Consider the following 17,911-nt stretch of genomic DNA (forward strand, 5'->3'; position numbering starts at 1 on the left):
CACATCTCTTATAGCACAGATGGTGAATGGGTAAAAGTCAAATTGCATTCTGAGAGAGTTTTAAAAAAAGCTATGAGAAGCCACTGAACATTTCCCTACTGGGGAGAAATATGGTAAATTAGATTGCTTGATGTCTATGAATTGATCATGAATTCTGGGAAAGGAGAAATGGGCATTTTTTATTCCCTAATAGATTTTTTGTTTCCATTTCCCCTGTTCACAATGAATTTTAATCACCAATGTCACACTAGAAACAAAAGTTAGTACACAGCCTTTATGCTTTCCTGTGGTAGAGGCCACAGCTCAGATTTCAGACAAATAAGAATGTCAGCCAATGTTAATTCTGTTGTTATTTATGCATTCTCCTGGAATGCACATAGCAAGAGGTCAATGATTAATTGTGTCATTAATTTTTGTAAGAAGCTGTTTTTTGCCTCATTTTACTTTTCATTGATTCTTGAACCTTACACACCCTAAGAAACTATAGAAAAGATCTATCTAAAATAGCTACAGATTTAAAAGATAGAGCTCAGGGCAGCTGTCCAGCAGCAGCAAATGTATCCCTAAGACTTCTGAATAGTCAGCTCCAAACGACTTCTGTCATTATCAGACTTGGCTTACCAGTGAGTCAACAACCTAGAGAAAAATACATTGGAGGTCTTCACCAAGGACGATACATACAGACAGGCAAAATATAACTAATATAAAAATATTAAAACATAGTTACTAATTTTACTAATCCAGGTCAAGCCTTTTCCCAACATTCTTTGGCTCCCCCAGGACTCTGTACTAGAAACAATGTGCAGGGTGACAATAACCTTTACAGACAGAATTGCATTAGAATCAGGGTGTTGCCACCCACTAGCTATGTAATCTCAAAAATTATTTAATCTCGCTAAGCATCAACAGCCTCATTTGCAAAATGAAGATGTCATGAAATTCATCTTTGGTAAAAATATGTCTAGTCTCTAGGCTGTCTTCTAGTCTCTTAGGTTGTCATAAAATTTAGGTGTTACATGTCAGGTAATGATAACAAATGGTTATTGAGCATTCATTATATGCCAGGTGCTAGATGAAGTAAGTACTGCTAGCAGATGCATAAACTAAGGCACTAGATTTAAGTTACTTGCCAAAATTCACAAATTTAGAAAGTCACAGAAATAGGATTGCAGCCCAAGGAATCAGAAGCCCATGCTCTTACTCCACCATGCTGTACTGCTTTGTGTGGATCTCAAAACTGAGTAAAGACTCAACAATTATGAGTCACAGTTACTGTTGTTACCATCCCTACACTACATAAAATGAGGTTATATGGAACACTCGATACTCATGCAAAGAATGTATAATACCTGTGACATGGTTGCAAGAGTTCTTCAACAATACAGGCCTCTTTCTCAAGAAGTTCAGGGCATTCCTTTCCACCTCCAATAGCAACATGCTTCACTTTCCGGCTCCTGCTCCTAAATCCTGGTGAGAGACTTTCTGAACGACACGTCTTAGAGCAAGGGCTCCAGGAGGACCATTCCGTGGTTTCACAGTCTTTCGGCATGATGCAGGACTGGACAGTCAAAGGGAAAGAGTCTTGCATGCAAAGGCTGAAGGAACAGAAGCAAAAAACAGTAGAGCATAGATTAAACAGATGCAAGCAACATTATGAAGCACCTGTTATGGGAAAAAAAAAAAACTCTGACATTTGATATAAGCTTTCAAATATGGTTAAAAATGTTAGAGGCATCATGATAAAATAAGAAAGAACATCCATTTTAAGAAAGTATGCTCTATTTTATCTGAAACTGTGAAGTTATTTCACTCTAGCAGGACATACACGTAAGAAGAGTCCACCCTGAACTTTGAAGCATTATCAAAAATAATGGAGGCTCCCCTACTATGCTTTCACCTACAATATAACATATAGTTGCCATTTGTTGACTGGTCCCCAGGTGTCACACACTGTGCTGCATCTCACAGGTACTTTCTCACATCAGTCTCATGAGATTATGTATTATTACCTCCCTCTGTAGAAAACAGGCTCAGGAAGGCTAAGTCATTTGTCAAAGGTCAAACAACAGTACAAGTAAACTGTAGAGTATTAATCTAGATATTTTTTTACATACTGAGCTATGAAAAAAATAAACAAATGTGATAACATGTTTCCCCCACACTGCTAGGCTCTGATCATTAATTTCCTCATTTGCACAATTAAAGTGCTATCAAATGCTAAAAATCTAATTGGGAAACAAATAAATAAATAAAAAGGATAATGGGATACTGGGATGAATCCAACACAAAAGCATTTATAATGATGAGGAAAACAGTTGATGAGTCAGTGATGGACCCCCTAGGAAAGCCTGGGGGATGAGAGGAGCTGAGGAGGAGGTTCTAAGTAGTAGGACATTAGAGCTGCATTTCTTTGAAAGATTAATAGGAACTTCTGGGGTACAGAAAGATTGTTTTAGGTCACTGAAATAGCATATTTGAAGCCCTGATGTAAAACTTTGTGAGGATGGAAGCCAATGGTATGCCAGTGCTAGATGTACTATTGTTTCACAAGAACTATTAAATTTTCAGGAATTTTGCATGCTAGCTAATTTCCTGCAAGTAACTTAAAATTGGCTATGGTGGGAGTATTTACACTACAGAAATCAACAAATTCTGTAAAACAAGGTGCCCACCCCTACTGGACTGGGAGTTAAACATTAATAAACACACCAAAAGGGGATAAATAAAAACAAATTTGTCAGCTGCCAAATATCTGTCAATTTGTAAAGCACAATGTTCAAAGAGGAAAGTGGATAAATATTAGGTATGTGGGTTCTTCAAAAGTATGTCTGGAAAGACTTCATACTGTAGGTAAAGAAATGCATATTTAATTAAACATGAAATAATTTTAAATGGAGGAATATTAGATTCCTATAGAAAGATATATTTCACATATTAATTGACCTCTTTTTTTCCCCCCACTTTTTGTTAGCCATTTCCTCATTCTATCAAAAGCATCTATTACCTTGGAGAAGAAAGGGATGATTTTGATAGGAATATAAGTCAATACATTTTCAAACATTGACTTCCAAAAGTGGGCCTGTGAAAACTGGTGCAGTAATGAGCTATATAGTCAGGATTCAATAATGGTTCCTCTGCATGTGTTTAAAAAGAGAAGTAGTAAAAACGATTCCATGTTTCTTATATACAAAAATATGTTGATAAGGGAGCCACCACCAGAGAAATGGATTACAGAAGGTGATGTCCATGGAAGAATAAAACATGTTGAAATTCAAGTAAATTATAGTGAGGTTTCCATATTGATATCCCTCATCAAGCCACAGAGAGTTCATGTGTATTATGAGTTAGGGACAAATGGGGCTAGGCAGGGCTAGGTAGGGGACCAGGGAGGCAGGCTCACAAAAATCCAAAAATGTGGAGATGAGAGGAAACCAGAGATAAAAAAAAATCAGATCATCCTGTCCCAGGTGCCAGAGGTGGGGTCTTGTTATAACAGCTACTTGTGACCAAGAAAGAATTACCAAAAAAGGACCCTAAAAAGGAAGTTAGCCATTAAAGATATTATCACTAGTCCTTACTCAATAACGATATCAATAGATATGTCAAAAGATTTAGGTTCCCTGGTTGGCTTTCAATAAAAGACCAACACATATATACTTAATAAAGACCAGTGGCAACCTTGTCTGGACCCCTCTCACTCCTGAGAGTTTTCTCTGTATCTTTGCTTAATAAACTTGCATCCCTTTACTCACTCTCCTGTGTCCACAAGATACATTCTTTGACACTGTGAGACAAGAACCAAGCTCTCCCGTATCACATATGTGTGTGTACATATATATAAATGCATACACACATATATACTTAATATAGACATATATACTTTTAAGTCTATTCAAATCAGATTATTCCCTTCAAAATGAAAAAAGGCAATGTATACCTCATTACCATTATTCCCTCCAATGTAACATTTTGGGAGATTTGGATTGATGGGGGAACAGAGGACTAGCTGAGGACAAAGCACAAGCCTGGGGCTGCACATTGACGAGTCCTTGAAACAGGGAGAGGGACATTCCTCTGTGGACTCAACTCCCTCAATGTTAATACTTTGCTAAGGGCAAAAGGCAATCTTAGCCTGACCCCCAGGATCCTGTAAATCTACTTTAACATATAAAAAATCCTTTAGAAATTTCCTTTATCTCTAAACCCCCAAGATCTGTGTTGGCAATCATCCCCCAAGCACATGGCCCACCAATATATATCTGAAGGGTCTCATGGCTCAGGTTTTATTAGACGGTAATAAGTGACCTTTTCTTTTTTTTTTTCTTAAGGTTTTATTTATTTATTCATGAGAGACACACACAGAGAGAGAGGCAGAGACACAGGCAGAAGGAGAAGCAGGCTCCACACAGGGAGCCCAATGTATGACTCGATCCCAGGACTCCAGGATCACGTCCTGGACCGAAGGCAGGTGCTAAACCACTGAGCCACCCAAGGATCCCCTAAGTGACCTTTGCCCAATAATATCTAGGTCCCTCAAGGTCCTGGAAACTCTGTTTCCAAAATTCCTTAGAGAGTATGCTATCCTCAACCTAACACTCCCAACTCCCAGGTATATAATTAGTCACCCCTCACAGGCCCAGGGCAGCAACTCTTCCTGCCCACAAGTTCTGTCCCCATGCTTTAATAAAACCACCATGTTGCACCAAAGATGTCTCAAGAATTCTTTCTTGGTCATCGCTCTGGACCTCACCCCACCAAACTTCACCTATATTCCAAAACTTCATCAGTATTAAGACACAGTAGGAGGAACGTCTCTTGAAAATGTCCCACCTATGTCAGAATATACTATCTCTGTGCATGCTGGGGGTAGGGGAAAAGATCTTCTCTTTTAGTGTATCACACAGCAGAAACCTGTTGATCAAGAAGTATCTAGGTTTCTCACCTTTCAGGAATTGTTATCGGCTTCCAAATTCATACATTGAAATACCAACTGTCTGTACCTCAGAATTTGTGTCTATTTGAAGGTCTTTAGAGAAATAATGAAGTTAAAATGAGCTCACCAGCATGGGCTCTAATCCCACATATGAATGAATGGTATGAATGGTCTGCTTCCAAGAAGAGATTAGAACACGGGCACATACAGAAGGAAGACTATGTGAAGACAGAGAAAGAAGATACTGTCTACAAGCAAAGCAGAGAGGCATCAGATCACTGAAACCTGATCTTAGATTTTCCAGACTCCAGAACAGTGAGAAAATTAATTCCCACTGTTTCAGCCACCCAGTCAGTGATACTTTGTTAAGGCCACTCTACCTCACACAGTAATACAAAACTTAATGGAGTTTTTCAATTTATGTGTTTTTAGGAAAAAACAAAAAAGGCTCAATTTCCAAGACAGACTTTCCTCCCCCTTTTATAAAGAAGGTCCCACACTATGTAGTTCTCTATCTATAACTCAAGTGGTGGTTTTGTTCTTCCCATTTACCAGCTTTCACTTTCTGTTGCTCATCTTCCCCAAAATGACTTTCCTACTGCCTCAGTAGAATGGATAAGACTTGCAAGGAGTTGCAGGGATTGATCAGGGACTTTCACATTTTTGAAAAAGGCTCCTAATTTTTGGAATTAGGAAATGCATATGTTCCATTGAAAACATACTCACTTATTTTTAATGCTATTTTTACAAACGTACCTTCTTGGTGTAAAAAAAAAAATCATAAAAGGTACCACAGAAGGCCCTGGTCTACTTTGATCAGTGAGATTACATTTTACTGGAATAGTAGATAAGCACTAAGTGGTGAATAAGAAATACCTGGGCATTGAATTTTGCATCACAATACATTAGCATGACCTTAGTTTCTTGGTTACTTAATTTCATTATCTGCAGGAAAAAAAAAGATAATAAAATGTGATTTACTCACCCCTACCCATCATAGTTGTATAACTATGTATAACTATGTTAACTTTTAGTATAAATAGAATGACCTTATAAACCAAAGCCCATTACAAATATTATCATCTACTTACAGAAATGGAAATTAATCCTTTTATAGAAGGTGGTGTGTCTTCTTAAAACAGACATATACTGTGGATTTGTCTTAAAAAAAGATGCTATGGTAATTATAACTGCTTGACATTTACAGAACACGTTGTCATTTGTAAATTACTTCACAAGTATTCATTGTAAAGGAAATCACTGAAACTAAAAATTACTCTAGTAATTCTTACTTCCTCTGAAAATGTAGGAAAATCTCTTTATTTAGAAAATAAGACAGAAACTCTTACAAGACAAAATTCAACAGAAAACTATCTTCTCTTCATCAACACTTCAGTTACTATTTTTAAAAATGTTAAATATCTCAAACATTCAGAAAAGTCAAGTAATAGAATGCATACTCCTAGACTTTACTAGCATAGTTAAAGTTTATGTCAGATTTCATTAAATAAAAATATTTTATTTTGGAAAATAAATAAAATTTATTAAAAAAACAAATTCAGGTAAACTTTCCTGTGTTCCTTGCAATTCCTTCTCCAGACATAGCCACCATCTTGACAACTATTTTTGTTATTCTCTACAATGTCTTTATACTTCAACTAAATATGTATATGCTCATAAATATCTATAGCATTCATTGTCTTGCATGTTTTTAAAAGTTTTACTTAAATGTTTTATTAAATGTATTATTTTTGGAAATTATTTTCCTCACTTAATATTATGACTTCTAGATCTACCCATGTTGATAAATACAGATAGTGTGCTTTCATTTTCATTAGTAATATTCCAATATGAGTACATAGAAATTCATTTATTCATTTTCCCATTAGTGCACATTTTGGTTGTGTTTACTTTCTTGCAAATCCACAGGATTATTTATTGAACCTCTTTTTATATGTCTTTGTACTACATATGTGAAGTATTTTCTTTAGTATATTTGTCCTGAGTTTAGCCATAAATATTCACATAGTGAATGTATTAGGTATTGTGAGATGTTTCCTTTCTTACATGTTCAAAAAGGCAGTATCAGATTTTTTTTTTTAGTATTAGAAAAGTACATTTGTTTTTTGAGCTTACCACTGAGTTTTATATTCTTCTTACACTTAAATGGCTATTCAGTCATCCTATCCATATTGACCATCCATATTGCTTGTCCATTATGGTAGACTGACTAATGCGCACCTTTTTCCCAAGAAAGGAATTCTCCTATCTCTTGTTTTATTGTATGGATCTGACTATTAGTTTTAAGAAAGCTGACTGGAGGAAGGAAGCTGTCAGGGCACTCTCACAAATTATGTATGGATCTTCATTCCATCTACATGTTCACAGAATTATTTTCACACTTACACTATATTCTGCGTGTAAAGGAGAAACTTTCAGACCTATTGAACATATTTACCCTCAGAGTTACTTATTGCCTATAATTGTTAAGCCTTGTATTAGTCAAAATCAAATAGATTATACTGTGGTAACAAATCCTGAAAACTGAATGATTTAACAAAATAACTGTTCATTTTCCTTCTGCATACAGTTCAGTGTAGACTATCCTAGAAGGCACTCTACCTAAAGACTTAAAGATCCAGTTTGTCCATCTTATATATTCACCATCTAGAATACATGAATTCTAAGTTCACCTTTAGAAAGGAAAGGCAGGGTAGGAGGATGGCCCAAAGTGATTTATAACTTTAGCTAAGAAGTGGCTTACTTTACTTCTGTCTATATTTCATTGGCCAAATCAGTCAAATGGCTCTAATATAACTGCAAAGAAGATGGTGAAATAGCTTTCTATGTGCTATGGAAGAGGCGAAAATGTGATAAACACACAGCTTTGTGTCTGGTGAATCTGTGCCATGTAAGCTGACTTGCTTCTTGCAGATCTTCCAACTGAAAGGGAGCTTTCAGTTTTTTCCACTCTGCTAGGTAAATTACCACTCATCCATCTGCTTTCCAGCTCCCAAAATTTGTTGGCATTTCTATTTAGCTGTCATATCCCTTCCTATTATATTTGCCCTTGAGAGTTTATGTCTTTTTTATTCCTTTACTGTTAGTTAAGTGGGATTCTATAATATAGCAGTGATAAATGATCATGTTCATTTTGCCATATTTAACAAGAAGCCAGAAAAGTTAACTGACACGGAGCTTTGTTTAGCCACATAATGATCCGATCTATAAATTAACAAATTTCTGAAGAGCTGAATCTACTCTACACATGGAAAAACTACTGGCTAGAAGTAATTAAAGATATATGAATAAAGTATCAAATTGTGGAATTATTTTCACTTTCATTAATCTTGTTCTACATTATGTAACATTCGTTTACAGAATTTAATACTTCAAAAACACGCTATATAGTTAAAAACTTATTTTTATAGAAGTGAAACCGCAACTAACTTGGGCCCTTTGGAAGCACAGTTATTCTAATTATTTAGCAAAAACACTGCTATCCATATGTTAGCAGCTTACCCAAATCATAGCTGACTAACAAGGAACAGTTACTTCCAGAGCTAACAGATTCTAACTTAGAGAATTATTGCAAGATCACATCATGAAAATAACACTAGGGAATAAAAGGTGAATGGAGAAATGAAGAGAAATGAACTAAAACTGAGATAGGCTTAAAAAAGAATACATTTGGGAAATCAGATATAATATATGCCATTTATTTTAAGAATTTTGACTCCAAACTGGTGGCATTTTTCTGCCACTGGTTAAACTAACTGGGATATCTGAAAAGAAAATAAGAGTTATAGCTCAAAGAAGAAAAAAGGCACATAACAAGTCTTACATGAAATCCCTAGATGCTTCAGAAAGTGGACTAAAATGCGGGCTGCCTATTACAATATAAAATTCAGCAAAAAAAGACATTCAAATAACCAAAGTTTCTAAAATGTCTGGAAGGCAAATTTGAAAATGTAAGAATTTAAAATTAGTCAGAAAAAATACTAAACACTAAGCATTACTGAGAAATTTTAGCTGGAAGATTATGAGTTTACTTCCTTTCGATGACCTCCTTGTGCGGCCAAATTAACCTGAGGTAAAAGATGTCTTGTTTAACAAAAAAAATACTTAGCTTAAAATGTATAACTAAGAGGGCCATCCTGAAGTTATTTAAATTTTTTTCTCTCTGATTCTCAATAAAATAAAACTATTGAATAAAATAAAGCTATTGAACTCCATAAAATAAAGCTATTGGAATGCCTTTCAATTTCTTTTTTCCAATTTTATTGAAAAATTATTGACATACATCACTGTGTAAGTTTTTTTTTTATTTTTTTTTAAATTTTTTTTTATTATTTATTTACGATAGTGAGAGAGTGAGAGAGAGAGAGAGAGAGAGAGAGAGAGAGGCAGAGACACAGGCTCCATGCACTGGGAGCCCGACGTGGGATTCGATCCCGGGTCTCCAGGATCGCGCCCTGAGCCAAAGGCAGGCGCCAAACCACTGCGCCACCCAGGGATCCCATCACTGTGTAAGTTTAAAACATACAGCATGATGGTTGGGGTTTACATTATTGTGAAATGATGACCATATTAGATTTAGCTAATTCCCATCTTCTCAGATAAAATAAAAAAAGAAAGAAGAAAAGAAAAAAGTAAAGGAACAAAATTCCTCTTTGTGATAAGAACTCAGGACTTAGTCTCTTAACTTCTCTATGTAGCATACAGCAGTGTTAGCTATAATCATTATGCTGTACATCACACATCCTTATATTTACTTACCTTAAAACTGGAAGTTTATATCTTTTCACCTTCCTTTGCTTCTACCTCTCCCTCACCCTCCGCCTCTGGTAACCATAAGTCTGATCTCTTTTTCTATGAGGTTTTATTTGTTTGTTTGTTTGTTTGTTTGTTTAAGATTACACATGTAAGTGAGATCACGTAATATTCATTTTTTCTGCCTTACTTATTTCACTTAGCATAATGCCTTCAAGGTCCATCCAAGTCTTCACAAATGGTAAGTTTTCTTATTTTTTATACCTAATAATATTCAATTACATATGTTTTATACATTATATATAGTGCATATCTATATACACATATATACACAATTATACACAAATACACACACACACACAGACCCCACAATTCACAATTTCTTTATCCATGCATCCATCAGTGAATACTTAGGTTGTGTCCATGAATGGTTATTGTAAATATGCTGCTATGAACATGGAGGTGAAAAAATCTTTTTAAGTTTGTGTTTTCGTTTCCTTTGGATACATTCTCAGAAGTGGAATCGGTACATCATATTGTAGTTCTATTTTTAATTTTGGGGGGATCCTCCCTACTGCTTTCCATAGTTGCTATGCCAAGTTACAATCCCATCAACAGTACACAAGTGTTCCCTTTTCTCCAAATCCAAACCAGCATTTGCTATCTCTTGTCTTTTTGATGATGGCCATTCTAACACACATGAGGTGATTCTTATTGTAATTTTAATCTGCATTTCCCTAATGACTAATGATGTTGAGCATCTTTTCCTGTAACTGTGGCCCTTTGGGTATCTTCTTTGAAGAAATGTTTATTCAGGTCCTTTACCCATTTTTAAATTGGAGTATGTAGTATATATGCAAGTATGTATTGAGTTGTATAAATTCTTTATATATTTTGGATATTAACCCCTTATCAAATATACAGTTTGCAAATATTTTTTCCCATTCTGTAGATAGTCTTTTCACTTTGTCAATAGCTTCTTTTGCTGTGCAGAGCTTTTTAGTTTGATATAGTCCCATTTATCTATTTTGTTGTTATTGTTGTTGTTTCTTACGCTTAAGGTGTTATATCCAAAAAACCATTACCAAGACCATGTCAAGGAGCTTTATTCTTTAGTTTTCTTCTAAGATTTTCAGTTCCAGGTATTATATCTAAGTCTTTAATCCATTTCAAGGTAATTTTGTGAGTGGTGTAAAATATAGGTCCAGTTTCATTATGATACATATGAATACCCAATTATCTCAGCACCACTTATTAAAGAAATGGACTTTTCTCCATTGAGTATTCTTGGCTTCAAATATCACCTGACCATATATATTTGAGTTAATTTCTGGGCCCTTAACTCTATTCCATGAATCCATTTACCTGTTTTCATGCCAGTACATACTGTTTTGATGATTAGTGCTTTATAATATAGCTAGAAATAAAAAAGTGTGATGTCTCCTGCTTTTCTCTTTCTCATGATTTCTCTGGCTCTTCGGGGTTTTTTGTGATCCACATAAATTTTAGTAGTGTTTTTTATCTATTTCTGTAAAAAATGCCATTGGAATCTTGATAGGGATTGCATAACCTATAAAATGGCTTTGGTAGTATTGACATTTTAACAATATTAATTCTTCTAACTCACAAACATGAAATACATTTCCATTTATTTGTGTCTTCATTGATTTGTCTCCATGTCTTATAGTTTTCAGCACAGAGGTCTTTCAATTCCTTAAATTTATTCCTAAGCATTTTGTTCTTTTTTGGTGTTATTGTAAATGGGATCAATTTATTTCGTTTTCAAAAATTGTGTTGTTGGTGTATAAAAACACCACTGACTTTTGAATGTTGACTTTATATCCTGCAACTTCACTGAATTCATCGATCAGACCTAACAAGTTTGTCTTTTTTTTTTGGGGGGGGGGGTTGAATCTTTAGAATTTTCTAAATAGATGACGATTTTATTTCTTCCTTTTTAATTCTGATACCTTTTGTTTTTTCTTCATTGTTCTAGCTAGGACTTCTAGTACTATGTTGAACAAAGGTGGTGAGAGTGGATACTCTTGTTCCTGATGTTAGAGGAAAATCTTTCAGCTTGAGTATGATGTTAGCTGTGGACTTTTCATAAAATGCTTTTACTGTGTTGAAATATGTTTCTTATATACCTAATTTGTTAAGAATTCTTATCATGGGGCAGCCCTGGTGGCGCAGCGGTTTAGCGCCGCCTGCAGCCCAGGTCGTGATCCTGAAGACCCGGGATAGAGTTCCACATCAGGCTCCCTGCATGGAGCCTGCTTCTCCCTCTGCCTGTGTCTCTGCCTCTCTCTGTGTGTCTCTATGGATAAATAAAATAAAAAAAAATCTTTAAAATAAATAAATAAAATACATCTGATTTGTAGCTTAAAAAAAGAATTTTTATCATGAATGGATGTTGAATTTTGTTAAATGCTTTTTCTGCATATATGGAGATGATCATATGATTCTCTCATTCCATCAGTGTGAGGTATCACATTGATTGGTGCATTAAAACATGACTGCATCCCAGAAATAAAGCCCACTTGATCACAGCATACCATCCTTTTAATGTGTTGCTAATTTCAGTTTGCTAGTATTTCATAAGAATGTTTGCATCAGCGTCCATCAAGGATATTGACCTATAGTTTTCTTTAATAGTAATATCTTTTTTTGGTTTTGGTACCAGGATAGTGCTAGCCTTGTAAAATGAGTTTGGGATGGTTCCTTCTGCTTTAACATTTTAGAAGAGTTTCAGAAGGAATGGTGTTGAGTCTTCTTCAAATGTATGGTAAAGCTCATCAGTGAAGCCATCTGGTCCTGGGCTTTTCTAGGTTGAGTGATTTTTTATTACTAACTCAATCCCCTTCCTAGTAATTGGTTTATTTAGATTTTCTATTACTTCCTGATTTAGTCTTAGTAAACTCTATGTTTTAATAATTTTTCCATTTCTTCTAGGTTGTCCAGTTGTCGGGTTATAACTATATAGTGGCCCCTCATGATCTTTTCAACACCTCTGGTATCAGTTGTAACATCTACTTTTTCACCTATAATTTCTAAATTGGAGGGTTTTCTTTTTTCCTTGGTTAGTCTTGCTAGGGGTTTGTCAATTTTATCTTTTTTTTTTTTTTTAGATTTTATTTATTTATTCATAAGAGACAGAGAGAGAAAGGCAGAGACACAGGCAGAAGGAGAAGCAGGCTCCATGCAGGGAGTTTGACGTGGGACTCGACCCCGGGTCTCTAGGATCACGTCCTGGACTGAAGGTGGCACTAAACCGCTGAGCCACCTGGGCTGCCTCTCAATTTTCTCTCTTTAAATAACCAACGTTGTTCATTGATCTTTTCTAGTGCTTTTCTGCTGTCTATTCCATTTATTTATGTTCAAATCTTTATTATTTCCTTTATTCCACTAATTTTGGGCACAGTTTGTTCTCCTTTTCCATGTTCCTTAGGTGTAGAGTTCGATTATTTACTTAGCATCTTTTTTGCTTCTTAATATAAGCATATACTGCTATAAACCTCCCTCCTAGAACTGCTTTTGCTGCATCCCATAAATTATGGAAATTATTTTTCCTATTTTGTCTGTCTTAAGAAACATTTTTTATTTCCCCTTTCACTTCTTCAATTCACTGGTTCTTCAGGAGAGTGTTTTATTTCCATGTGTTTGTGAGTTTTCTAATTTTCTTCTTGTTACTGATTCCAAGTTTCATGCCATTCTGGTCAGAGAAGATACTTGGTATGATTTCAATCTTCTTGAATTTTCTAAGACATTTTGTGGCTTAACATATGCTCTAACCTATTCAGTAGTCCATGGTTATTTGAAAAGACTGTGTATTCTACTGTCGTTGAATAGAATACCCTATGTGTGCCTGTTAGGTCTATAGTGCTATTCAAATCTTCTGCTTCTTTATTGATTCTCTGTCTAGATGATTTATACATTATTAACAGTGGGGTATTAAAGTTCCTAACTATTACTGTTTATTTTTCCTTTTAGCTCTGTTAGTGTGTGCTTTCTATAGTTAGGTGCTCCAATACTGGGCACATCAATATTTATAATTGTTAAATCTTCTTGATGTATTAACTCAGTTATCATTACATTATGACCTTGTCTCTTCACCATTTTTAGTTTAAAGCCTATTTTGTCTGATATAAGGAAGGTACCCCTGCTTTTTGGGGGTTTCCATTTGCTTGAAATATCTTTTTTCCATCCCTTTACTTTCAGTCAATATGTGTTATTAGGACTAAAGTGAGTCTCTTCTACATAGCTTTTTGTTGAATCTTAGTTCTTTTTTATCCATTCTGCCATTCTATATGTCTTACATTTAAAGTGACTATTGTTAAATAAAGACTTCTTGTTATTTTTAATTGTTTTCCATTGTTTTGTAGATTCAATGTTCCTTATTTTTTATTCACTGTCTTTGTGTGTGTGTGTTTTGATGTCTTTTGGTCAGTATGCTTTGTCTTCATCAGGTTCTTTTGTGTAATTACTATAGGATTTCCCTTTGTTGTTTCCAGGACTTACATAAACTATCTTAAATTTATAGCATCCTCTTTTTAAAACTGAAAACTTCAATAGAATTCATAAACTTTACACTTACTTCTCCACCCCTTCCATTTTAGGTCATTGCTATTATAATTCACATTTTTTTAATATTGAATAACTAATAAGAGATTACTGTAGTCATTATTTTTGCTATATTCTTTTTTAACTTTTAAACCAGTTATTGAGTGAGTTATGCAGTACCATTCTCATATTACAAAATCTAACTATGACTATATATTTATCATTACCATGAATTTTATGTGAGTTTTTTCCTTCTTTTTTTCTTAAATGTTTTCATGATTTTAATTAGTGCTGTTTACTTGCACTCAAATAATTCCCTTTAGCAATTCTTGTAAGGCATATTTGGTGATAATAAACTCCCTCAGCTTTTGTTTGTATTAGAAAGTTGTTTTCCCTCCATTATTTCTGAAGAACAGCTTCACCAGGTATAGAATTCTTAGTTGATATCTTTTTTTCCTTTTAGTATTTTTAATAGGTCATCCCATTCTCTCCTGACCTAAAAAGTTTGCTCTTAATTTCTAGGTTTTATTTATATGATTTTAAACTTTTCAATAGGTAGTAAAACTAACATCACGCACTAATGCTAAAATAACAATGTTAAATTACATTTTATTTTTATTATTTCTTAAATATTTTATTTATTTATTCATGAGAGACAGAGAGAGGCAGACATTGGCAGAGGGAGAAGCAAGCTCCCTGCATGGATCCTGATGTAGGACTCAATGCCAGACCCCGGGATCACACCCTGAGCTGAAGGCAGGTGCTCAACTGCTGAGCCACCCAGGTGTCCCTGAAATTGTATTTTAATTATGTTGTTCAGTTGTTTGGGTGAGATGGAGAAATTGTGCTATGAATATAAAGATAAACATAATGATATATTGAGATATAAAATTTGTAGAAGGAATATCCTTGACAGTGATATTATATTAAAATGGAATATTTTTGGTATTGTGATCATTTCTTGTTACTAGAAAACATTATTCAACACAGATTTAAAATGTGGTACAAGTCCCAGAATAAAATGGGTTTTATTTTCTCCAAATTTCTTAGAATACTAAGAATGATATGTAAGTACATATTTATGGATGTTTATGTATATAAGCAGAGATAAAAGCAATATTTGCAATCATCTGAAGATCTTAGCCATTATCCTCATTTTATGGAAAAGTAAATTAATGCCTATTTTTTTCCTAATGGGCACAAAAAAAAGTATAGGATGGTCAAGATTAAAATTAAATCCCTGTCTTTTAGGCCAAAATTATGTTTACAGGTAATCCATGTGAAAATTCTGGTTACAAACTCAACTTCATAAGATCTGATAGTGCATTAAAAAAAAAAATGCCTATCATGACTTTCAGGTTGGGAGAACAATGGCAGTTGTCTGATGCTGAATTTTTCCCATACCAATATTGCACCAAAAATTATTTTTTATTATTATTTTTTAAAGATTTTATTTATTTATTCATAAGAGACACACACAGAGAGAGAGAGATAGGGGCAGAAACTCAGGCAGAGGGAGAATCAGGTTCCATGCAGGGAGCCTGACGTGGGACTCGATCCCAGGTCTCCAGGATCATGTCCTGGACCAAGGGTGGCACTAAACCGCTGAGCCACTCAGGCTACCACAAAAAAAATTATTAATAACAAGAGAAAATCAAACCACACATGACCCTTGTGTCCACAATTAATAGACACAGAGAACATGGACTCACGTGCACACACCCCTTCAAATTATGTGTGAGTAGAAAGGTTCTAACAAGATTACTGCACTGACTGCCTATAAATGCAACATAACCAGTTGTGGAAAGCAGGGGAGAAGTGTCCCAAGAGATCCCATGAAGAAAACTAATAATTGCAAAACTCTTAGATGAAGAACAGACAAATAATTTTCAGAAAAAGATAGTTCATCAGTAATTCAAAATATATAACAGAGGTCAAACTTGGTAGCTCATTTGCAGGGCATGAAAGTTGTGTGGGCCTGGAAGTGCCAGTCTTGGAGAATAATTCCTGGGGGAAAATCATATAGAGAGAAAATGGCTGGTAGTACTTAGAAATGAGGCCATAAAGAGAAGGAAGGAAACTGGGGGTCAGGGGGATAAAGAATCCTACAGAAACAAAGGTGAAATAAGACAGACCAGTAGTCCTACACAGATACACACTACTACTGGCAACAGCATGCTAAATGAGACTTCACAAAAGAGGGCACTACTGACAGAAGAGGGTATTTCTGAAATAGACACTGTGTTCAGGAAATGAATTAGAACAGAACTAAAGCAGACTACATCCATTCAAAACTGTGAAGAAAAATCAGAAAACATAAAATATTTTCTGCAGGTGAGACATCTCCTCTACATAAACAGGAAGGAAGTTGAGAAAATAGTGTAACATAACACATGAAATTGCACTAAATATCCCCGAATAAACATGTGTAAATATTTTTAAAAACCTACCTTGAATGAGAAATACAAAAACCTAAGACCACAATGGAAAAGAAGGAGAAGGAGGAGGAGGAGGAGGAGGAGGAGGAGGAGGAAGAGGAGGGGGAGAAATAAAATGAGAATTGATTGAACTCAGAAAAAAAAAAAAAGATCATTTCAAAAAATTAATTACTAAATTACAAGATGCCCAAGAAAGAACATATTCAAATGAACACAAAATACAAGATGCTGAGAAAAAACCTAGGGAAAAAAAAAAAGAGAAATAAGATGAGATCATGAAAGAAGCAAAATGGGCCCAAGAAAGTAGAATAAAAAAATGAAAGTAGAAAATAGGACAGTCCAACACAGTAAATTTTCTTTTTTTTTAATTTTTTTGTTTTATTTATTTATGATAGGCACACAGTGAGAGAGAGAGAGAGAGAGAGGCAGAGACACAGGCAGAGGGAGAAGCAGGCTCCATGCACCGGGAGCCCGACGTGGGATTCGATCCCGGGTCTCCAGGATCACGCCCTGGGCCAAAGGCAGGCGCTAAACCGCTGCGCCACCCAGGGATCCCCACAGTAAATTTTCTTGGGGGAAAAATACACTAGAATAAATCACTCTTTAAAAATGTAAGTTAAAAAAATGTTCCAAAAATAAAAGAAGACCAGAATCTATATACATTGAAAGGACTGGCCAGAAACTAAGGAAATCTGACCGAGAGCAATCAACCCTCAGATACATATTGGTAAAACTATTAGAGTTTATTTTGTTTAAGATTTTATTTATTTATTTATTTATTTATTTATTTATTTATTTATTCATTCATTCATTCATTCATTCATTCATTTGTGAGAGAGAGGGAGAGGCAGAGAGAGAAGCAGGTTCCATGCAGGGGGCCCTATATGGAACTTGACCCTGGAACTCCAGGATCACACCCTGGGCCACAGGCAGATGCTCAACCACTGAGCCACCTAGGCATCCCAAAACTATTAGATTTTAAAGACAAAGAAAATTAATCTAACAAAAAGATGAAATAACTAACCAAGGCCAAAAGATAAACCAGCAACAGACTTCTTGGAAACATACAGATCAAGGCTGCAGTGAATTTTCAAGAAAGGTAAAGAGAAAATGTGAACTAAGAATATTATACCCTGCTAAATTGTCCTTCAAATAGTTTTTAACATGCCAGACTCAGTAAGTACTTTATGTTGTGACTCTCTAAAGG

General features: G+C 35.0%; 1 protein-coding gene across 1 annotated transcript in view; it reads right to left on the minus strand.

The window, feature by feature from the left end:
- Positions 1-17,911, minus strand: part of LOC129514579 (thrombospondin type-1 domain-containing protein 7B) — a 741,731-nt gene that overhangs the window by 560,274 nt on the left and 163,546 nt on the right. Inside the window, exon 3 of the mRNA XM_055333257.1 lies at positions 1,350-1,595. Coding sequence (XP_055189232.1) covers positions 1,350-1,595 — 246 coding nt within the window. The remainder of the gene's footprint in view (positions 1-1,349; positions 1,596-17,911) is intronic.

Source organism: Nyctereutes procyonoides, unplaced genomic scaffold, assembly GCF_905146905.1.
Source record: "Nyctereutes procyonoides isolate TBG_1078 unplaced genomic scaffold, NYPRO_anot_genome, whole genome shotgun sequence".
Taxonomy (NCBI): Eukaryota; Metazoa; Chordata; class Mammalia; order Carnivora; family Canidae; genus Nyctereutes; species Nyctereutes procyonoides.